This window comes from Bos indicus, chromosome 7, assembly GCF_029378745.1.
Source record: "Bos indicus isolate NIAB-ARS_2022 breed Sahiwal x Tharparkar chromosome 7, NIAB-ARS_B.indTharparkar_mat_pri_1.0, whole genome shotgun sequence".
Taxonomy (NCBI): domain Eukaryota; kingdom Metazoa; phylum Chordata; class Mammalia; order Artiodactyla; family Bovidae; genus Bos; species Bos indicus.
This window is the reverse complement of record NC_091766.1, coordinates 49,392,189-49,416,593: the sequence shown is the minus strand read 5'-3', so window position 1 is coordinate 49,416,593 and position 24,405 is coordinate 49,392,189. Positions and strand designations below refer to the sequence as shown.

Here is a 24,405-nt window from a genome sequence, read left to right as displayed (position 1 = left end):
ATGAATTTAATTCAGATGACCATTATATCTACTACTGTGGGTAAGAATCCCTTAGAAGAAATGGAATAGCCCTCAGAGTCAACAAAAAAGTCTGAAATGCAGTACTTGGGTGCAATCTCAAAAATGACAGAATGATTTCTGTTCGTTTCTAAGGCAAACCATTCAATATGACAGTAATCTAAGTCTATGCCCCAACCACTAACGCTGAAGAAGCTGAAGTTGAATGGTTCTGTGATGACGTAGAAGACCTTCTGTGGGCAGGAATCCCTTAGAAGAAATGGAGTAGGCATCATAGTCAACAAAAGAGTCTGAAATGCAGTACTTGGATGCAATCTCAAAAACGACAGAATGATCTCTGCTCGTTTCCAAGGGAAACCATTCAATATCATGGTAATCCAAGTCTTTCCCCTGACCAGTAATGCTGAAGAAGCTGAATTTGAATGGTTCTATGAAGACCTGCAAGACCTTTTAGAACTAAAACCTGAAAAAGATGTCCTTTTCATTATAGGGGACTGAAATGCAAAAGTAGGAAGTCAAAAAACACCTGGAGTAACAGGCAAATTTGGCCTTGGAGTATAGAATGAAGCAGGGCAAAGGCTAATAGAGTTTTGCCAAGAGAACACACTGGTCATAGCAAACCCCCTCTTCCAACAACACAAGAGAAGACTCTACACATGGACATCACCAGCTGACCAACACCAAAATCACATTGATTATATTCTTTGCATCCAAAGATGGAGAAGCTCTATACAATCAGCAAAAACAAGACCGGGAGCTGACTGTGGCTAAGATCATGAACTCCTTATTGCCGAATTCAGACTTAAATTGAAGAAAGTAGGGAAAACCACTTGATCATTCAGGTATGACCTAAATCAAATCCCTTAGGATTATACAGTGGAAGTAAGAAATAGATTTAAGGAACTAGATCTGATAGACAGAGTGCCTGATGAACTATGGATGGAGTTTGTGACAGTGTACAGGAGACAGGGATCAAGACCATTCCCAAGAAAAAGAAATGCAAAAAGACAAAATGGCTGTCTGAGGAGGCCTTACAAATAGCTGTGAAAAGAAGAGAAGCAAAAAGCAAAGGAGAAAAGGAAAGATATAAGCATCTGAATGCAGAGTTCCAAAGAATAGCAAGGAGAGATAAGAAAGCCTTCCTTAGCGATCAATGCAAAGAAATAGAGGAAAACAATAGAATGGGAAAGACTAGAGATCTCTTCAAGAAAATTAGAGATACCAAGGGAACATTTCATGCAAAGGTGGACTCAATAAAGGACAGAAATGGTATGGACCTAACAGAAGCAAAAGATATTAAGAAGAGATGGCAAGAATACACAGAAGAACTGTACAAAAAAGATCTTCACGACCCTGATAATCACAATAGTGTGATCACTCACCTAGAGCCAGACATCCTGGAATGTGAAGTCAAGTGGGCCTTAGGAAACATCACTACGAACAAAGCTAGTGGAGGGGATGGAATTCCAGTTGAGCTATTTCAAATCCTAAAAGATGATGCTGTGAAAGTGTTGCACTCAATATGCCAGCAAATTTGGAAAACTCAGCAGTGGCCACAGGACTGGACAAGGTCAGTTTTCATTCCAATCCCAAAGAAAGGCAATGCCAAAGAATGCTCAAACTACCACACAATTGCACTCATCTCATGCACTGGTAAAGTAATGCTCAAAATTCTCCAAGCCAAGCTTCAGCAATACGTGAACCATGAACTTCCAGATGTTCAAGCTGGTTTTAGAAAAGGCATAGGAACCAGAGATCAAATTGCCAACATCTGCTGGAGCATCAAAAAAGGAAGAAAGTTCCAGAAAAACATCTATTTCTGCTTTATTGACTATGACAAAGCCTTTGACTGTGTGGATCACAATAAACTGTAGAAAATTCTGAAAGAGATGGGAATACCAGACCACCTGACCTGCCTCTTGAGAAACCTGTATGTAGGTAAGGAGGCAACAGTTAGAACTGGACATGGAACAACAGACTGGTTCCAAATAGGAAAAGGAGTACATCAAGGCTGTATATTGTCACCCTGCTTATTTAACTTAAATGCAGAGTACATCATGAGAAACGCTGGGCTGGAAGAAGCACAAGCTGGAATCAAGATTGCCAGGAGAAATATCAATAACCTCAGATATGCAGATGACACCACCCTTATGGCAGAAAGTGAAGAAGAACTAAAGAGCCCCTTGATGAAAATGAAAAAGGAGAGTGAAAAAGTTGGCTTAAAACTCAACATTCAGAAAACGAAGATCATGGCATCCTGTCCCATCACTTCATGGCTAATAGATGGAGAAACAGTGGAAACAGTGGCTGACTTTATTTTTTGGGGCTCCAAAATCTGCAGATGGTGGCTGCAGCCGTGAAATTAAAAGACGCTTGCTCCTTGGAAGAAAAGCTATGACAAACCTGGATAGCATATTAAAAAGCAGAGACATTACTTTGCTGACAAAGATCTGTCTAGTCAAAGCTATGGTTTTTCCAGTAGTCCTGGTTGGATGTGAGAGTTGGATCATAAGGAAAGCTGAGCGCCGAAGAATCGATGTTTTTGAATTGTGGTGTTGGAGAAGACTCTTGAGAGTCCTTTGGACTTCAAGGAGATCAAACCAGTCAATCCTAAAGGAACTCAGTCCTGAATATTCATCGTAAGGGCTGATGCTGAAGCTGAAGCTCCATTATTTGGCTACCTGATGTAAAGAACTGACTCACTGGAAAAGACCTTGATGCTGGGAAAGATTGAAGGCAGGAGGAGAAGGGGAAGACACAGGACGAGGTGGTTGGATGACATCATCAACTGGATGGACATGAGTTTGAGCAAGCTCTGGGAATTAGTGATGAACAGGGAAGCCTGGCATGCTGCAGTCCATGGGGTTGCAAAGAGCCAGACATGAGTGAGGAACTGAACTGAACTGACCCCAGATCTAAATCAGAATCTGTGTGGGTGAAGAGAAGTCGCTCAGTCGTGTCCAACTCTTTGCGACCCCGTGGACTGTATCCTACCAGGCTCCTCTGTCCATGGGATTTTCCAGGCAATAGTACTGGAGTGGATTGCCATTTCCTTCTCCAGGGAATCTTCCCAACCCAGGGATTGAACCTGGGTCTCCCACATTGAAGATAGACGCTTTAGCGTCTGAGCCACCAAGGAAGTGAGTGGGGCCCAGTAATCTAGTTCAGTAGTTCCTCCAGGTGATTTTGATGCACACTAAAGTCTGGGAGCCACTGCACTATAAATTGAAGTTAAAAAATGTAATTTTTAATGTTATTTTTAAAAAACTAATTAATTTTAGTTGGAGGATAATTACTTTACAGTATTATGATGGTTTTTGCCTTACATCGACATGGATCAGCCATGGGTGCACATATGTCCCCCCATCCTGAACCCCCCTCCCACTAAATTAAATTCTGTTTTCTTTTAATTTCCTTGGTTTGTGGGAAAACAACAGAACCAAGATAACAATCGAAAAGGGACATACTGGGTATTGGGAGAATTGACAGTGACCTTCCTAAAGAAAACATTTTTGAGGACTTGCTGATTATGGAGAGTAGATCTGTGGAAAAAGAAAGTTAGGGATAGTTAGCATGGGGAAAATGCTACTAGGCCTTTTGGAAAAAAACAAAAAAGCCCATTGTGAAATGAACCTTAATGTTGCTCTTGAAATACAAGTTAGTCTTCGTATTTGTAAAATGTTGGCATTAATACAGACAAGTCTCAATAGTTATTAACGTAATAAAGTTGAATTTAATGTTGATTAAAAAGAAAATTCTTTTGTTTTCAATTTTATTGTTTGAAATTTTTCTGAAGTATTTAAACTGCTTTTGTGAAATTATAAGTACAATAACTGAACAAAATTGAATCTTTCTTTGCTGATTGATGATCTTTCACAGTCTTAGAAACTTTGTTCATTTTGAATTGTACAATATAAACATTATATGACAGTGAATTTAAAATAGACTCACCCCAGTAAACACTCTGTAATTTTGTTTGTTTACATGGAAGAATAACATGTGGCTGTTAGGTATTTATTTTATTGGTCTTTAATAAATATTAAAGACCAATGGCTTGTTTTCTTGGATTATGACTCTTATAAAGTAATTTTTTGTTGAGAGCCTACTGTTTAAGACTGCATTGCAGTAGATTTTAGGTTAGAAAAAGTATAGGGATTGTCTGTTACTGGTTTATCTCTTTGATGCTAAATGGAATGGGATACCTTATAAAGCAAGGAGATTGGTATAACCTTTGTGATTTTTGATTCATTTCTTATAAAAAAAAAAAAACCCTGTTGACACTTGTTAAGCGTCAGGCACTGTGATACAATGGTGAACAAAACACTCTAGGTTTGTGCCCTCTTGGGGTTTATATTCCTGACATAGAGACACAAAAACCCAAAACCAAAAAACATGTTCATCAACTTACTAGATGAACTTAGTTTGAGTTCTTGGTTGCAAATAACAGAAATAGATTCTAGTTACCTCAGGCAGAAAAAAGATTTTTCTGGAAGATATTGAGGAACTTGGAAAATTATCAGGAAGTTTGGAAAATAAGATGAGGCCCAGCCAAAGTGCTACTATAGGAACGTTGTGCTCTGGAAGCCACCACTTGCTGGCTAAATGCTCAGTGCCACTATTACTGGCCCCCTGCCACAGAACATAACCCACCTTGCTGCTGGACTCTTGGTCAGGGACATTGCTGCCACCCACTATATTGTCCATTGTGATGCAGCATAAAAACGTCTTAACCAGTGCTGTGCTTTTGTATTGTTTCTCAAGGTTCAAAATCCAGTCAAGAATATGAAGTTGACTATAAGAGAACGGAAAAGGGATTATCTGTCCCCTTTTGTCTTCTTATCAGGAGGCAAGTCTTCGTTCTGTCTAATTTGAGATTTTACTAAAATAGGATGCTTAGTAGCCAAATTGCAAATGACTGTGACAGAGACAAAATAATTTAACTATTACAAATTGTCCAAGTGTAATGTAGGAAACGAAATAGGGACCAATATAGCGTCTTGACAGAAGGAAACCTTTAAATGGAGGTAATTAGGAAAGGCCTCCTCAAGCAGGAGATATTTAGTTGAGAACAGATTCATGAACTGTCCCAGTTTGCCTGAAACTGAGGGGGTTCTCAGGACATGGGACTTTCATTCTAAAAGTGAGAAAGTCCTGGATGAATTAGGGTGAGTTGATAAGGAACTATCAACTCCTTCCAATCCCAAAGAGAGGCAATGCCAAAGAATGTTCAAACTACTGCACTATTGTACTCATCTCACACACTAGCAAAGTAATGTTCAAAATTCTCCAAGCTAGGCTTCAACAGTACATGAACCAAGAACTTTAAGATGTTCAAGCTAGATTTAGAAAAAGGAAGAGGAACCAGAGATCCAATGGCCAACATCCACTGGATCACAGAAAAAAGCAAGAGAATTCCAGAAAAACATCTGCTTCATTGACTATGATAAAGCTTTTGACTGTGTGGATCACAATAAACTGTGGAAAATTCTAAGAATACCAAACCACCTTACCTGCCTCCTGAGAAATCGATATTCAGGTCAAGAAGCAATAGTTAGAACTGGACATGGAACAACAGACTGGTTCCAAATAGGAAAAGGAGTACATCAAGGCTGTATATTGTCATTCTGCGTATTTAACTTATATGCAGAGTACATCATGTGAAATGCCAGACTGGATGAAGCACAAGCTGGAATCAAGATTGGGGGAGAAATATCAATAACCTCAGATATGCAGATGACACCACCCTAATGACAGAAAGTAAAGAGGAACTAAAGAGCCTCTTGACAAAAGTGAAAGAGGAGAGTGAAAAAGCTGGCTTAAAACTCAACATTCAAAAAACAAAAATCATGGCCTCCAGTCCCATCACTTCATGGCAAATAGATGGCTAAACAGTGGAAACAGTGAGAGACTATTTTCTTGGGCTCCAAAATCACAGCAGATGGTGACTACAATCATGAAATTAAAAGACGCTTGGTCCTTGGAAGAAAAGCTATGACTAACCAAGATAGCATATTAAAAAACAGAGACATTACTTTGCCAATAAAGATCTGTCTAGTCAAAGCTATGGTTTTTCCGATAGTCAGGTATGGGTGTAAGAGTTGGACCATAAAGAAAGCTGAGTGCTGAAGAATGGATGCTTTTGAACTGTGGTGTTGGAGAAGACTCTTGAGAGTCCCTTGGACAGCAAGGAGATCAAACCAGTCAATCCTAAAGGAAATCAGTCCTGAATATTCATTGGAAGGACTGATGCTGACACTGAAGCTCCAATACTTTGGCCACCTGATGTGAAGAACTGACTCATTGGGAAAGACCGTGAAGCTGGGAAGGATTGAAAGCAGGAGGACAAGGGGACAACAGAGGATGAGATGGCTGGATGGCATCACCAACTCGATGGACATAAGTTTGAGCAAGCTCTGGGAGTTAGTGATGGACAGGGAAGTCTGGTGTGCCGCAGTTCATGGAGTTGCAAGTTCAGACACGACTGAGTGACTGAACTGAACTGATAAGGAACTGTACATGACAGGAGTCAATAAAGAACCATACATAGCTAGATTGTTCCATGACAAAGGAATATTGTTAAGTGCCAAAGTCCCAAGGTGAAAAGATACTAGTGTGTTCAAGGAGCTGAGAAACCAATGTGAGTGAGGGAAAAAGTTGCCTGAGGTAGGAAAGGAGAGGTAGGTAGGAGAGAAATCGTGCAGAGCCTCTAGGCTGCAGTTGGTCCTAGGATCTACCCTCACCAGCTTCTGGACACTGGGAAACTCCTGACTAGCTAGACAAAGCTAAAGTATCATTATCATTGTTCCTCTATGACTTAGCACTTACACTCTTTGCAGTCAGTTGCCATTTGTTTGGAGAAGGCAATGGCAACCCACTCCAGTACTCTTGCCTGGAAAACCCCATGGATGGAGGAGTCTGGTAGGCTGCAATCTATGGGGTCGCTAAGAGTTGGACACAACTGAGCAACTTCACTTTCACTTTTCACTTTCATGCATTGGAGAAGGAAATGGCAACCCACTCCAGTGTTCTTGCCTGGAGAATCCCAGGGACGGGGATAGCTTTGATAGGCTACCATCTATGGGGTCGCACAGGGTCGGACACAACTTAAGCTACTTAGCAGCAGCAGCAGCAGCAGCCATTTGTTTTTATATAAATGTATTGGAAATAACCTATCAAAGCAGTAGTGGCTGTTTCTGTTTGTTGAAATAGTTTTCTGTGAACGTTTATTTCTGGCTTCTTGTCTTTGGACTATATGAAACCCAAAGAGATGTTTATCACCCTCATTATTGCCATCATAATAGCTACCAATATCCTAAAACTTCAGTGCAACAGAATAGAGATTTGAGAAATAGACCCATGCATGTATGGTCGATTGATAATAGACGAAGATACAAAAACAATTAAATGCAGAAAGCATAGTCTTTTCAACAAATTGTGCTGGAGCAACGGAAAATCCATGTGAAAAACAAAAATTTCAATCTATACTTCATATCATATATATAACTTTACACAAAATGAATCATGGGCCTAAACATAAGAGTGCAGAACAGCTGAAGAAAAAAACAGAAGAATGTTTGTGACCCTATGCTAGGCAAAGATTTCTTAGATGTAATGCTAATAAATGGATACATTTCACTTAGTAGATAGTTAATTCAAACTCTTTAAAATGAACTCTTTGCTTAATAATTACAGTGTGTTCTAGAGAGGCTCTTTTGGTTAAAGAAACAAAGGTTGACTAAGGCCAGCAAATTTGAAATTCTGATCTAGCTTTCTCCTGCATTCTTCTCAGGGCAAAACTGTAGTAATACGAAGGGAAGTCATTCATGGAGGCTGGGTAGCCTGCTTCTCGGTTCTTTACCACATCTCCTCTACCATTATACCTTTGGTTCATCCATCCATTCATCATTGGTGTCATGACCTTGACTGTATCTCTTGGCTCCTTCCTTTTAATAAAACTTTGGCTTCTGCTGCTGCTGCTGCTAAGTCGCTTCAGTCGTGTCCAACTCTGTGCGACCCCATGGACTGCAGCCTACCAGGCTTCTCCGTCCATGGGATTCTCCAGGCAAGAACACTGGAGTGGGTTGCCATTTCCTTCTCCAGTGCATGAAAGTGGAAAGTGAAAGTGAAGTCGCTCAGTCGTGTCTGACTCTTAGCGACCCCATGGACTGCAGCCTACCAGGCTCCTCCATCCATGGGGTTTTCCGGGCAACAGTACTGGAGTAGGGTGCCATTGCCTTCTCCTGCTGCCTAATTATTTTGACATTTTGCAAGTTTGACTCCCAGAGAGGGAACCTGGTTGACCCAGATTATGTTTACATATTTTTGACCACTAAATAGGAGTGTTCAGTCAGCAATATGGTCCAGTCACCAGTGGCTTGCAGTAGGATTGTGGAGACTATAGGGCGTTGACTGACAGGGGTCCAAGGGAAAAAGTAGGTATAGAATGTTGGTATATCAAATGTGATCTGTACCTTTAACTGGTACCATGAACAATCAAGTTTTCTTTAGACAGGACCATGGGTGTGACAAATACTGTTGTGTAGATGTAGTTATTGTGTTGTACAGTAAATTACTGATGTTCTTACTTTCTTCTCTCAGAAACCATTGACTATCAATATGTTTTCCAATTTTGACTCTCTTATGGTCTAGCCTGCTTCTAAATCAATCCATGGCAGTTAGTGAGATAAGTATATAAAGAAGGAAAACAGAGGATAAGAATCTTGGATTAGTTTAAAGTTGCTATCAGAGATCTTTTAATATATCCCCCTGCATCTGGGTATATAACACCCATATCATATCTTTCAAAGAGACAATTAGTCTATACTTCTGTACTTAGTCTATTCCTGGGCAAGCAGCTCCCATGGTATTTAATCCATTTTTTTTTTCCTGATAGGCTTCATAGTATCAATCCTATAATGGTCATCCTGATATTTTTTTTCAATTTATTTATTTTAATTGGAAACTAATTACTTTACAATATTGTAGTGGTTTTGCCATACATTGTTATGAATCAGCCATGGGTGTACATATGTTCCTCATCCTGAACCCTCCTCCAACCTCCCTCCCCATCCCATCCCTCTGAGTCATCCCAGTGCACCAGCCCTGGGCACCCTGTCCCATGCATGGAACCTGGACTGGTGATCTGTTTCACATATGATAGTATACATATCTCAATGCTATTCTCAAATCATTCCACCCTCGCCTTCTCCCACAGAGTCCAAAAGGCTGTTCTATACATCTGTGTCTCTTTTGCTGTCTCGCATATAGGTTTATCGTTACCGTCTTTCTAAATTCCATATACATGCATTAATATACTGAATTGGTGATTTTCTTTCTGGCTTACTTCACTCTGTATAATAGGCTCCAGTTTCATCCACCTCATTAGAACTGATTCAAATGTATTCTTTTTAATGGCTGAGTAATATTCTGTTGTGTATATGTACCACAGCTTTCTTATCCATTCATCTGCTGATGGACATCTAGGTTGCTTCCATGTCCTGGCTATTAGAAACAGTGCTGCAATGAACATTGAGGTACAAATGTCTCTTTCAATTCTGGTTTCCTCAGTGTGTATGCCCAGCAGTGGGATTGCTGGGTCATATGGCAGTTCTATTTCCAGTTTTTTAAGGAATCGCCACACTGTTCTCCATGGTGGAGAATAGTTTGCATTCCCACCAACAGTGTAAGATGGTTCCCTTTTCTCCACACCCTCTCCAGCATTTATTGTTTGTAGACTTTTGGATAGCAGCCATTCTGACCGGTGTGAAATGGTACTTCATTGTGGTTTTGATTTGCATTTCTCTGATAATGAGTGATGTTGAGCATCTTTTCATGTGTTTGTTAGCCATCTGTATGTCTTCTTTGGAGAAATGTCTGTTTATTTCTTTGGCCCACTTTTTGATTGGGTCATTTATTTTTCTGGAATTGAGCTGCAGGAGTTGCTTGTATATATTTTTGAGATTAATTCTTTGTCCGTTGCTTTGTTTGCTGTTATTTTCTCCCATTCTGAAAGCTGTCTTTTCACCTTGCTTATAGTTTCCTTTGTTGTACAAAGCTTTTAAGTTTAATTAGGTCCCATTTGTTTATTTTTGCTTTTATTTCCATTACTCTGGGAGGTGGGTCATAGAGGATCCTGCTGTGATTTATGTCAGAGAGTGTTTTGCCTATGTTTTCCTCTAGGAGTTTTATAGTTTCTGGTCTTACATTTAGATCTTTAATCCATTTTGAGTTTATTTTTGTGTATGGTATTAGAAAGTGTCCTAGTTTCATTCTTTTACAAGTGGTTGACCAGTTTTCCCACCACCACTTGTTAAAGAGATTGTCTATTCTCCATTGTATATTCATGCCTCTTTTGTCAGAGATAAGGTGTCCATAGGTGTGTGGATTTAGCTCTGGGCTTTCTATTTTGTTCCATTGATCTATATTTCTGTCTTTGTGCCAGTACCATACTGTCTTGATGACTGTAGCTTTGTAGTAGAGCCTGAAGTCAGGCAGGTTGATTTCTCCAGTTCCATTCTTCTTTCTCAAGATTGCTTTGGCTATTCAAGGTTTTTTGTATCTCCATACAAATTGTGAAATTGTTTGTTCTAGTTCTGTGAAAAATACCATTGGTGGCTTGATAGGGATTGCATTTAATCTATAAATTGCTTTGGGTAGTATACTCATTTTCACTATATTGATTCTTCCAATCCATGAACATGGTATATTTCTCCATCTATTTGTGTCCTCTTTGATTTCTTTCATCAGTGTTTTATAGTTTTCTATATATAGGTCTTTAGTTTCTTTAGGTAGATATATTCCTAAGTATTTTATTCTTTTCGTTGCAATGGTGAATGGAATTGTTTCCTTAATTTCTTTCTATTTTCTTTTTTTTTTTATTTTATTTTTAAACTTTACAATATTGCATTGGTTTTGTCAAATATCAAAATGAATCCACCACAGGTATACATGTGTTCCCCATCCTGAACCCTCCTCCCTCCTCCCTCCCCATACCATCCCTCTGGGTCGTCCCAGTGTACCAGCCCCAAGCATCCAGTATCGTGCATCGAACCTGGACTGGCAACCTGTTTCATATATGATATTATATGTATTTCAATGCCATTCTCCCAAATCATCCCACCCTCTCCCTCTCCCACAGAGTCCAAAAGACTGGTCTATACATCAGTGTCTCTTTTGCTGTCTCATATACAGGGTTATTGTTACCATCTTTCTAAATTCCATATATATGCGTTAGTATACTGTATTGGTGTTTTTCTTTCTGGCTTCTTTCTATTTTCTCATTATTAGTGTACAGGAATGCAAGGGGTTTCTGTGTGTTGACTTTATATTCTGCAACTTTACTATATTCATTGATTAGCTCTAGTAATTTTCTGGTGGAATCTTTAGGGTTTTCTGTGTAGAGAATCGTGTCATCTGCAAACTGAGAGTTTTACTTCCTCTTTTCCAATCTGGATTTCTTTTATTTCTTTTTCTGCTCTGATTGCTGTGGCCAAAACTTCCAAAACTATATTGAATAGTAGTGGTGAGAGTGGGCACCCTTGTCTTGTTCCTGACTTTAGGGGAAATGCTTTCAATTTTTCACCATTGAGGGTAATGTTTGCTGTGGGTTTGTCTTTTATAGCTTTTATTATGTTGAGGTATGTTCCTTCTATGCCTGCTTTCTGGAGGGTTTTTATCATAAATGGATATTGAATTTTGTCAAAGGCTTTCTGTGCATCTATTGAGATAATCATATGGTTTTTATTTTTCAGTTTGTTACTGTGGTGTATTACATTGATTGATTTGCAGATATTGAAGAATCCTTGCATCCCTGGGATAAAGCCCACTTGGTCATGATGTATGATCTTTTTAATATGTTGTTGGATTCTGTTTGCTAGAATTTTGTTAAGGATTTTTGCATCTATGTTCATCAGTGATATTGACCTGTAGTTTTCTTTTTTTGTGGCATCTTTGTCTGGTTTTGGTATTAGGGTGATGGTGGCCTCATAGAAGGAGCTTGGAAGTTTACCTTCCTTTGAAATTTTCTGGAAGAGTTTGAGTAGGATAGGTGTTAGCTCTTCTCTAAATTTTTGGTAGAATTCAGCTGTAAAGCCATCTGGTCCTCATCTTGATATTAGATTCTATTATTTCCTTTTCCCTTGCATGATGCTTATTTTGCTGTTTTTCTTCCCACATTAACCAACCTCTTTTAAGCCTTAATGATAGTTTTTCTCTTTCACTCCATAGATTGAAAAAAAATTTTTAAGTTTTCTTTTTTCCCCCTGAAGGAAGTTCCAAAAAGCAAGCTTGAATTTGCCTACATGGAAAACTATTTACATAGCATTTACATTGTATAGGTATTATAAGCGGGCTTCCCAGGTAGCACAGTGGTAAAAAGTCCACCTGCCAATGCTGGAGATGTGGGTTCGATCTCTGGGTCAGGAAGATCCCCTGGAGGAGGGCATGGCAATCCACTCCAGTATTCTTGTCTGGAAAATCCATGGACAGAGGAACCTGGCAGACTATAGTCCACGGGGTTGCAGAGTCAGACACGACTAAAGTGACTTAGCATGCATGCATGAGTGTGCGTGCACACGCACACACATGCACACACACATATTATAAGCAATCTGGAGATGATTTAAAATATATAAGAGGGAATTCCCTGGGTTAACCACTCTGCAGTTCAACTGCATGGGGCATAGGTTTGACCCCTGGTCAGGAAACTAAGATTTCACATGCTGTGCAGCATGGTCAATAAATAAATAAATAAAATAAATGTACAGAGGGATGTTCATAGAATATACTACATGATTTTAAATAAGGGACTTGAGCACCCCCAGATTTTAGTATCTGTGGGAGTCCTGGAACCAGCCTCTCACAGATACCTCACAGTTGTCTCAAGGGACAACTATATACTCTTGCTTCATAGTACTTTTCACCCAGGCTTGCTTTTTTGGCTTGTTATTTTCAGTTTTGTTGGGATTCTTAAATCTTGATAGTCAGGGTCTTAGGATCCCATAGAGAAGCTATCATATGACTAGAGGAATTAAGCTTGCATTTGCTTTTTTCTACAACTATTGTATATATGATGATCAGGTTGAGAATTTGGCTGGAGTTAAAATGTCTTAGAGATGGAACATCATGGAGTCTGAGGAGAACGTGTTAATGAGGAAGGGAGGACAGGTTCCTTACCTGGGGCTTGTTTCTCAAACTTAAGTGTTTCTAGGAATCACTTGGGCATCTTGTTAGAGTGCAAATTTTAATTCATCAGGTTTGGGAAGAAGCCTAACATCTGGGATTCTGCATTGCTAACAACCTCCCAGGGGAGGTTCACAGTGCTGGCCTGAAGATACACTTTAAGGAATAAGAACTTTGGGGTTTCATGTTTCCAAACAGCCACCTCTGAACTGGAGCTCCCTGTATCGCTCCTCATCATTGCCAGACAGCTTAAACAGTCCAAGTTTGAAGCAGGTGGTAAAATTCAAGGACAGCACAATACCAGATAAACTAAAAAAGAAGTATTGTTCAAACCAAAAAGAGCTCGGAAAGGTAAGACTTTTTTTTCTTTTTTTTGTCAGAAACTTTTAAAAAAGACAGTCTCTTTAATCTTTATCTCATCTTCTCCACTTTTCTGGGTTGGGGGTTGCTTTTGCATAGCTTTTGGCCTTGTACTTTTACTTTTATCTCCTCTTTCCATTTTCCTTTTCTACATCTGCACCCATATATAAAGTATTTAATAATAAATATGTTATTATAATTTTTGAAATGATATCATTGTATTGTCTTCCCAACCACCTTTTTTAAGATCTGAGAGAATACAAGGGAACTGTGATTGAGAAGGATATTTATTGCTGTTTTATAGGCATTTGGACAGAAATAACATCATAGAGCACACTGGTTTGCTGGAAAGCAAATTCTGAAAAACTTAGTCCTCATCCTGTATCTCTCCTTTAAAAAAGAAATCTCAATACATTTGGCTATTTTATGAAATCAGTGTATGACATTATAGAAAAATAGAAAATTCAAATAAGCAAAAAGAAGCCATTGCAAAATGTACATAATCACACAGGCCAGAGATAATTACTGTTAATAATGTATAGCCTTTCAGATTTTTTTTAATGCAAATATATTTTTTCTTTTATTAAAGAGGCATTACAAAGTACATGTTTTCTAACCTACTTAATGATGTGATATTTTCAAGTTAATGAAGTTAATTTACAGCTTACTTTTTATTCCCTAATAGTAATCAATAATGTGTGGATGTGATTTGTTTAACCAAGATCCTGTTACTGATCATTTAATTTATTAGTAATTTTTCTCTATTGTAAACCTCCTTAATAGCCAAATCTTTCTACATGTCTTTATTTTCTTAGTAAAACAAGCGGAATTATTAGATCAAAGAGTATGCATATTTTTAATGAATCTCCCTACACTCCTTACTTCCCTTGGTTTTTAAACCTTTAACATGAGGATTGGGGTCGGGGGAATCTTGTCTTCAGGGCTTAGGTCTAAAGAAAATGGTCTCCCTCTGTGACATCAATATGACTCAGATGCTGGAGGAAGATTCAAACCAGGGGCCTCTGATTGGTGATTTCTCCAAGGTGAGTTTGGTTGCACCATATATTTCATCCTGTATTTTGGATCTGAATCTTATCTGCTTGCAGAGGACACTAAGTTTAATTAATATGCATCTTTAGCAAGTGCTCACTGATAACCTGAAGGTGCTGTAGTGGTAGATATAGGCCCTAAGCCTTTCATGAGAAAGTATCCCTTATTCACTCTGGAAATATCTACAGAAGTAGAAAAAGTATGAGGCTTTCTTTTTTCTGTTTTTTGGTGGTGCCCTATGGCATGTGGAACCTTAGTTCCCTAACCAGTGGTCGAACCTGTGTCCCCTGCAGTGGAAGCACAGTCTTAATCACTGGACTGCCAGGGAAGTCCCAAATATGAAGCTTTCTACTTTTTTAAAAAACATATTTAAAAATTATATAAATCATATTTGGTGACTACAGAAAAGATAGAAAATGGAATCTACCCCAGATCTTATCAGAGTATTATTGTTTTTGTTTACTATTTTTTTGGTGTATATTTCTGGTGTATATTTTGGTGTATATCTCTGTATGTATTTTCACAAAGACACATGCATGTACACAAATACACTTTTTGTTTTTCCATGCTTGTTTTGAGGTTTTTATTCCATCTCCTTTGATATATCAGGAACATCTTTTCATGTAATAAATAATTCTTCATCATTTCATCACTTTTAATAGCAGCACACTATTTCTTTTTTTTTTTTTTTTTGGCTGCCTGTAATTTCCTGATAAATCCTTTCTTGTTATTTACTTCTACAATTTTTCCTTATGAACTGCACCAAGATGGACTATATTTGCAGCTAAATCTAAGAATTTTTTAACATTCATAATTAGTTCCTTAGGTTCAGTTCTTAGAAATGGGATCGTTGCATATGCACATTGAGACCATTGATTTCTGAAGGCATCTGGGGTTTTAAATGTCATTTGGATAGGACAATATATGGGTCATGATTTCAAATTTGGGTATAGAGAACTTGCTGTTTTTTTAGCTCTTGGGTATTTCTAGGTATGTGCACTGCCAACCGTGTCAGGGAAACACCAAGATCTGAAGTACGTCAACCCAGAAACAGTAAGCAGATTTCTGGAGATGGTAACTGGTTACATAAGCTGCCATCTGGTCTATTCTGTCCCTAAAATCCCCACTTCCATTTGTATTTCTTTCACTTTGTTCACTCATGTGGACTCTGTACTCAGCTGAAGCTATGTTAAAAGTCTCTCTTATATGTCACCTTTGTTTGTAATTAAGCAAATGATATATAATTGTTACGTAAGAAAGGAAGGAGGAAGGGGAAGGGAGAAAAGTAAAAATCACCCAATTAGGCTGGCCTTACATCCTGGTTTACATGTTGCAATTCCATTTATGCCTATTACTGCATATTATTAATAGTGCTCTCTGTTACTCTCAAAAGTATTCTGGTTTGTGCAATAATTATTTTGTCACTTTACCCATAGGTTTCACCATCAGAGATAAGCACTAGTAAGACTTTCCTTATGGCCTTACAGATTTTATTCTGGTATAATAAGTTTTATAAAAATAGTATCATAATCATGTAATTTTGTAGTTAGCTTAGTAAGTCATTGTAAACATCTTTCTATATCATTTTAAAAAAATCTATATTATCCCTTTGATGGCTATGTAATATTCTGTTATACTGATAATATATAACTTTTTTAACTAAACCTCTTTTATTGAGTATTTAAGTTATTTATAATATTTTGATAATCTAAAGCAATGGTGAGATCAACATTATTGTGCCCTATCTTTATGTACTTCTGTTTACTTAAGATGCTAGAAAAGAACTTGCTGAAAATGTAATTACATTTATTTTTTTATAAGTATTTACAAAGTTTCCTCTGGAAAGTTTGAACCAATTTATATAACCACACGTAGCTTAAGTTTCCTCCTCTGGATATCAACCCTTTCCTTCATATCCCTTTTGAGAAACTCGCTTCCTAATCTTACGGTGGAGGGTGGGGAATCATTTCTCATTTCTTCTTGTAAAATTGAGACCTCTAGCTGCTACCTGTGCCCTTACAGAAATCCTTGGGTGTCTTCTCAGAGATTGATTGCATCCGTGTCTTCCTCCAAATAAGTAGCTTGAATCTTCTCCCTTGTGTCTTGGCAATACTGACTATTTTGGTTCTCCAAAAGGCCATTGCCTGTTTTATTCTCTTACTTGAGGAGGGTTGGTGGGGGGCGGTTGCACCATTGCCATGTTTCAAATATAGGGGGACTTTGGAGGCTGGGCATACAGTGGGATCCTGAGTGACTAAAAGGAGTACACATTAGGAACTGGGTAACTGGCTCTTCTCTCCCTACAAAGAGGCAGGGTATTCAGTCATAGTTTCTGTACAGGTGGCTGCCTTACTATCAGGGGAGTTCCAGGGTCTGATTGAGAAGTTTTATATCATCGATTGCCGCTATCCATATGAGTACCTGGGAGGACACATTCAGGTAAGGTTATATTGAGGACTTAGCAGGGGAGGAGCTAGAGATACCCCTTAAGAAGTCTAGGCAAAGGGTCCTGTGACCTCTGGAACCAGGGCAAACATTATACATTTGGAATACATCGGGGTTGTCAGTCCTCATTCCTGTTGTAATTCTGTGAACCTTGAGCAATTTACTTTCCCTTTCCCTCCTAGACCAATCTGCCTCTTTCCTATAGAAGCCAAAAGCTCCTACCTGGAAATAAAAACATTAATCCAGAGACTGAGCAGCACTTGGCAAACACTTAATGCTTACAGACATTTCTCACAATAATCCCTACACTTTAGGCAGTTCTGTTCTATAAATGTTTATTGAGCACCTAGTATATAACCAAGCTCCATGCCAGGCCCAGTGGGTAGATACAGGTAGATTTCCACTCTGAAAGTACTTAATAGTCTAGTCTTCCTGAACTAAATATTTCAAGATGGTATTCCAGTTATTTCTAAGTGTTGGCCCTGTTCTCTCGCCCTTAAGGAAATACTTAATAAAATTATTTTACAGGGAGCATTAAACTTGCACAGTCAAGAAGAACTATATAACTTCTTTCTGAAGAAACCCATTGTCCCTTGGGATAACCAGAAAAGAATAGTCATCGTGTTCCATTGTGAATTCTCCTCTGAGAGGGGTCCCCGAATGTGAGTGTCTACACGAGGAGGGGGCATGGAGAGGGTGATGGATCTTGAGTTGGGACTTACAGCCAGGGAACCTTCCCAGCCCAATTCAGACAGAGACTGAAAGAATGAATGATTTCCACTATATTTTAAAGAATGTATAAAGTTAAAAAAAAAAAAAAAAGAATGTTAAGGAGGTGGAAGGAAGAAGTTTCTACAATTCAAAGGTTTGAAGTAGTGAAGGAAAAGGGATTTGGAATTAGGTACCAATGGAGGAAAGGAGAAAGAGCGGTGCTACTTGCACCTTGTTTTGCAAAAATAAGATCTGGAGTTCCTTTTGAGGGTTAGGAAAAGTCAATTCTTCCTTCCCTTCCCCAGTGAATGACCCATGGAATCCTGAACTTGCTTTTTCCCATCTCACCCATCTCTGGATTTTCTCTAAAGGTGCCGTTCTCTGAGAGAAGAGGACAGGACTCTGAACCAGTATCCTGCCCTGTACTACCCAGAGCTATACATCCTCAAAGGGGGCTACAGAGACTTCTTTCCAGAATATATGGTAAATCTTGGATGGGGCATGTGGGGCAATGGGGGAGCCCAGACTTGGGGGAGCCAACTTTAACATGCAGCTCCCAGGGCCTGCAAAGCCCTCTGAGAAGAAAGTGCTGTTCCTTCTAAGCCATTCCCTGTAGCATCTCTATTATACCTCGTGGGCAGACTGTAGGCATCAAGAGGATTCCTTACTCTGTCCCTTGCCTTTCAGGAGCTGTGTGAACCACAGAGCTACTGCCCGATGCATCACCAGGACCATAAGGCTGAGCTGCTGAGGTGTCGAAACCAGAGCAAAGCATGGGAAGGAGAGCGGCAGCTGCAGGAACAGATTGCCTTACTGGTGAAGGATGTGAGCCCATGATATCAGGTCACCTACTGGCTGCCTGGGACTCACCAAAAGGCACTGTAGAAACCCTGAGGTGAAAGAGGCCATCTTCTATGCAGCCTCTTTTCATTGTAATATGTTAAAAGATGTCAGCAAACCAATAGGCTGCCAAACTAATGAAATCTCAGGCATGGGATTGGTTACATTTTAGTAGAGCTGCTGGCTAGTGAGGAAGTCCTCGAGCTAGTTTTCTAAGGTTGGAACCTTGGGTTGCATGGAGATTTATGTTGCTTCAGGGGGCTGTTGCATTCCTCTTGCTAACTACTTGCGTCTTCTCAGAGGTCAGCCAGATCTTTTTCCTGGGCTCTGGCTATGCAAGAGAGTGTTGAGAGAGTTGTCCATCTTCTTTCTCTGTATTTTCCTTCTTTGTCTCCCTCTCTCTTCTTTTTTAAAAAATGGAAATATAAACATTGATGAATGAGAAAAAATCCTAGAAGATGTATGTAAGGAAGTAATCACCACATTTAAACTCCTTCAGACAAAGATGTGGCCATCTCTATTCATAGCTGAGGCCAAAGTGCTTTTCTCCAGACCATGGTTCTCAAAGTTTGGGCCCTGGTCCATCAGCATTATCTGAACTTTGCTTGAAATGCAGGTTTTCACAGCCCACTCCAGACCTACTAAATCAGAATGTCTGAAGTTAGGGCACAGAAATATGGGTTTTAAAAATCTCCCTTTCAGGTGATTGTGATGCATGTCAAGGCTTGAGAACTACAGCTCTGGAATTAAAGAAAACCTTTTAAATGGAATTCTTCAGCAGTGTTCCAGACTTTGCTTTCCTATACCATTCCATGGTATGAATTGCCTAAAAGTGTGCCCCAGACTCAATTCTTTGTGGTATGAAGACTCAGAAAACCAAAATAATTGCCATTCTGTAAGACCAAGTGATAGGTCTGAGTTGCATTCCAAAGGTTCCTTATCTACAGCCTCAATAGAATTTAAAAAATATTTATTTATTTATTTATTTTTGGCTGCACTGGACCTTTCCTGCTGCTCGGGCTTTCTTCTAGTTGCAGAGTGGGGGCAGTGTGTTGGAGGGCTACTCTCTAGTTGTGGTGCTTCTCATTGCAGTGGCTTTTCGTTGGAGAGTACAGGGTCAGTAATTGTGGTGCACAGGCCCAGTTGCCCTGCAGCATGTGGAGTCTCCCAGACCAGGGATTGAACCTGTGTCCCCTGCACTGGCAGGCAGATTCTCAACCACTGGATCACCAGGAAAGTCTGCCTCAGTGGAGTTTTGACTTTTCCCATTTTCCAAAGTTTTTTTTCCACTCTACTTCATGTTTCACAGAGACAGATTTAGGATGGTTGGAAGTAGACATCCGTGCCATATGAAGATAAGAATGAAAGAAAAGAAAAGTACCAAGCAAGATCAGTTAGACTTCAGAAAGATTATTTAATTTAATTAATCAATTAAAAAAAAAAATTTGGCCGTGCCGTCTGACATTTTATATCTTAGTTCCCCAACCAGGGATCCACAGAAAGATATTTTTAAGTTACACTCTTCAGCATTACCTCAGGCTTTCCTTTTTTAGAGCTCTTTAAGGTGAGTAGGTTTTTGTCTGTGTAGTAAAGTACAGCCCTACTTGGCCTGGATGGCAGTGGAATTGCACATTGTCATTCTGTGGCATTAACCTGGTAAGTAGTGATAGCTCAGAACTAGAAATGGACAAAAGGCTGTGAAGCCTAGCCTGAGATAGAATGGAGACAAAAATGATACCTTCCCAGATTTGGAGCAGGGAGACTTTTTAAAAAATGATTGGGAGGGAAGAGTGTGCCCAAGTGACTGCATTGATTTTTGTAAGGTTCAAGAACGCTCTTCTCCCAGAGTGCTGCATGCTTGCCTCACAGCAGAGGGCACTGCTGTATTCTCTAAGGCAGCCACTGCAGCCTGCAGTCTCTACCCCTAGCTTGAACCTGCCTGTCCTGAGCCCTTGAGCTCAGAGCTCAGACAGGCTGGGGGAAAATGGAGAGAAGAGCTGCTGCTTTAATAGGTGGAGACAGCTGAGGGAAAGATGCTGTTCTTTTGTCCCACTCCACATACTTCCTCACAACAGGCAGGAGCTTAGTCGCCTGACCAGGAAACTGCATGAAGCACCTCCACTTCCAAGTGTGAGGAGGGGTCCCTGACTGACTGCCTACCCTAGTGGGTCATTTCCTATAATTCTTCCCAGAAAGGGAGAAGCAAGCCCCTACCTGGGAAGAGACTGGTGCACACGTATTCACATTTCAGTGATCTTAAATGGAAGTTCTGAGTTGTAAAACATAAGTGAAAGTGAAGTCGCTCAGTCGTGTCCGACTCTTTGCGACCCCATGGACTGTAGCCCACCAAGCTCCTCCGTCATGGGATTCTCCAGGCAAGAATACTGGAGTGGGTTGCCATTTCCTTCAGGACTTAAAAAGCTATCTACTTTGTGGAAAATTATATTTGCCTAAAAGGCTACATTTTCCCATATAGTTTCTTGAAATATCTTCCCACTGTACAGGTACCATGTCACGTGATTCATGTTATTTTCAGAAACAATAATAATAGTAGCTAACAACCTTTCAGTTGTTTACTGCTTGCAAGTAAACATTTACTCATTTTATATAAATAAACTAATTTTCACAACAATCCTGTGAGGCAAGTACGTAGTCACTATTATACATGTTTTACCAATAAAGAAATTGAGGAACAGAGAGACTGAGTAACTTGTTTAAAGTCCCACAGCTAATGAATGCCAGAGTTGAGATATGAACCCAGGCAGTATGGCTCCAGAGTCTGTAATGTTAATGGACTTTGCTGTTACCAAATCCTCATCGATGGAACGATGTGTCTTTCTAAATTGGCATTGTATTAGGTGTTAAATGTGTAAGTGCCTCAGTTATAGGTTCTTGAGAAGTCAGGGCCATAGGGTTGCTTCAGCTTAGGAACTGAAGCTAAGGGCAGATACTAAGACCCTAATCCAGAAACTTTTGCATGAGGCTATGAAGGGGTTAGCTCTGTGCTGGTGTCCTTATACTGACTGGTATTCATTCAGCATGAAGTCAAGTGATAAAGAATGGAAACCTTTTGGTCTGAAAACACTTCTGGTTGCAATCTCAGCCCCAGTACCTGGCTAACCTTTGCTACAGAGAGGGAAGCATTTCCCTTTCCTTACCAGCCATATATAAAGTGAGAGGCATGGAGGATCTTCTTTCCCCATTCAGTTCAGACAAATGTGAGGGACTAACTAGTTTCTTTCTAGGGATGTCAATTCTAAGTACCACAAGCATTCAAATATGTCACAGTTCCTGCCCTTAAGGTAGAAATGACTCTCCTTGTTCAATCCCTACAAGCACTCTGGCCCACTAGCATATTCAGCAAAAGGAAGAAGATCTAGCCTCCAACTCCAAAACTGTAGGTTGACTGGTAAGGGCTGACTGAGTTCATAGAATAATTAACTCCTGCAGTGATATTCCGTGTGTGCTATGTGCCTGGCACTAAGCTAAACCCTTTACTCACTATATACTTGTTTAATCCTCAAAACTGTTATACAAAGTAAATACTGCTATTTTTCAGATGAAGAAACTGAAGCACAGAAAAATTAAGTGACATGCTCAAGGTCACCCAGCATGTGTTGATAATGTCAATTGAAACCAGGTAGTCTGTAAAACTTGTTCTCTTAACTGTTTTTCACTGAACTGCTAACACCCTGGATTAGCTAAGGATAGCAGCAGGGCAGGAATTAAAGCCCAACAGTGAGAGAGGTCTTGATAGAAGGCAGAAAACCAAGATTACAAATGAAAGTGGAGTAAGATACAGAGCTTTGAGCCCCAATCAGTGGCTTGCAAAGCCCTCCCAGGGCAGTTTGTGTCTTAATCATTTTTGCACCTGGCATAAAGCTGGGCTCATAATCAGCCTCAAAAGACATTATTGAATTGAATGATGGTTGAGTAACATCTTTGTAGAAAGGATTGGTTCATTTGTCATTATCCACAAGGTTCCCAACAGCAATGCTGCTTATCTAGCAGGTGTTGGCAGCCACAAAGGACATGGTTGGTGGGGAGAGAGTATGCTGGAGGAGCTGTCAATATTAGTCTTGGAGTCATATTTGTTTGCAGAGGCTTCCTCAACCCTCCACCAGCCTTAGTTACCGATCCTCATTAAAGGCCCGATGATGTCAAGCTCTTTACAACAGTGCCCAGACAGAATTATGCTCCAAACATCTAATTTACTCTCAGAGGCTGGTCTTTTATGGGTGGCTTTGGATATTGCTTTCAGCCCATCAAGTTGACCTTGTTCCTTTTGCTTTCCTGGTTCCTTTTGTGGGGAGAGCATTGAGTAGACTCACTGAGTAGGCACCGTGAGCAAATGCCTTTTCTAAGCCTACCCTCCTACCCCAAACCGATTTGCCTTGGTTGCTGAAGGAGAGTGCAGAGGTAACACCCCTTGATCACCTCCTACATCCTTGTTGATTCATAGCACCCTTTCCTAGCATCCCAATCACCTGATATTGTTACATTTTGCCTTGTAAATCCCATGTTGGAACTATTGCCAGAGTGAAGCAGAGAGTGGGGGCTATCAGCTCCCCAGCCACAAGTTTCCTAATCTTACTGGAGGGAAGGACTTGGGAAAGGTACGCAGAGGTAGGGTGGGACTGGTGAGGGTTGGGGGGAATAGGCCCTGTATAAAAGCTGAGTAGCCAGATGCTCACTTTCACAGCTCTCCTGTAAGACTGGCAGGGCAGATATAGATTAAAATGAAGCACAAACTCCATTTAAAGTGCATTACAGCCCAGGAATCAGCTCCCCCTGGGCAGGAGAAGGGAGGAAAGGGCACAGGAGGCTACATAAGTCTCTTTCCTTATCTAGCACCACATGTCTCTCTCCTAGCTTTGTGAAGGGTGATTTACACCCTGGCTGGAATGACTCTCTTTCTGAGCTGATTACATTGGCAAATGCCCCCCAGAGGCCACAGCAGGATGGCCATATTCAGAAGCAGCAGCCAATAAATCTCAGAGGTTTATATTGTACTTCTCAGTACCCTCCCTCCTGGCCCTCTGCCAGCTGGGCTGTGGAAGTAGGAGAGGGCTTGGTTGGAGGATTGGGGGAGGACACCCTTCAATACCTTTCATTACCATCTTCCCTAAGTACTGTTTAGTTCTCATTCTTAGAAGCCATTCTGCCTCTGTCTTTATCCGGGGAGCAGGTGGGAACCAGCCCAGTAAATTGATCTAATAAATAACCCTTATCTTTATGGGTAGAAGTCCTGGGTTTCTCCTAGGTATTTGCTCTTGGTAGAGTAGCTTGCTCTCCTAACCCTCCTCTGAAAATGATGAGGCTCCTAAATGATCTCTCCAACCATCTTTCTCAGTGATCTTTCGTCCAAGGAAATCTCCGCAGTTTAGTCTGAGGGAGGTTTGATCCTTCCATTCTTCCTCATGACACTGAAGGGGCTGAATTTTGGAGGAGTCTAGTCTGGCAAAGGTCCTGGGATCTGGCCCCCAAGTCTGTCCCCAGCAAGGTCATTTCACCTGTCTGCAGAATCTTGGGGTTAATAATACAACGGAATCTCACTCCTGAAGATACTGATGCGGGGAAATGATATCAGAGATGTGCAGATTCTAAGGGGAAAAACCCCAAAACTTGAAATGCAAGTGCCCTCGTGCATTTGTTACAAGATTTCATTTGCGGGGGGTGGGGGTGGGGGTGTGGTTTCTTGGTGGTAGAGCGGATTCCGGAAAGTGAGATAGGATGCTTTAAAAAAAAAAAAAAAATTTGGACCCCCGAGATGGCGAGTTTCCAGTGGCAGCTCCTACAATG

General features: G+C 40.2%; 1 protein-coding gene across 4 annotated transcripts in view; it reads left to right on the top strand.

Moving 5' to 3' along the window:
- The window catches only part of CDC25C (cell division cycle 25C), a 40,676-nt gene extending 16,441 nt beyond the window's left edge, over positions 1–24,235 (top strand). For 3 of the 4 annotated variants that reach the window (XM_070793661.1, XM_070793662.1, XM_019964994.2), the window contains 7 exons: positions 13,396–13,548; positions 14,499–14,600; positions 15,598–15,660; positions 16,948–17,046; positions 17,581–17,714; positions 18,135–18,246; positions 18,451–24,235. In XM_070793661.1, the coding sequence (XP_070649762.1) occupies positions 13,396–13,548; positions 14,499–14,600; positions 15,598–15,660; positions 16,948–17,046; positions 17,581–17,714; positions 18,135–18,246; positions 18,451–18,600 (813 nt within the window). In that variant the 3' untranslated portion in view covers positions 18,601–24,235. The remainder of the gene's footprint in view (positions 1–13,395; positions 13,549–14,498; positions 14,601–15,597; positions 15,661–16,947; positions 17,047–17,580; positions 17,715–18,134; positions 18,247–18,450) is intronic. The other variant, XM_070793663.1, reaches the window with a different exon arrangement.
- Positions 24,236–24,405: the final 170 nt, after the last annotated feature.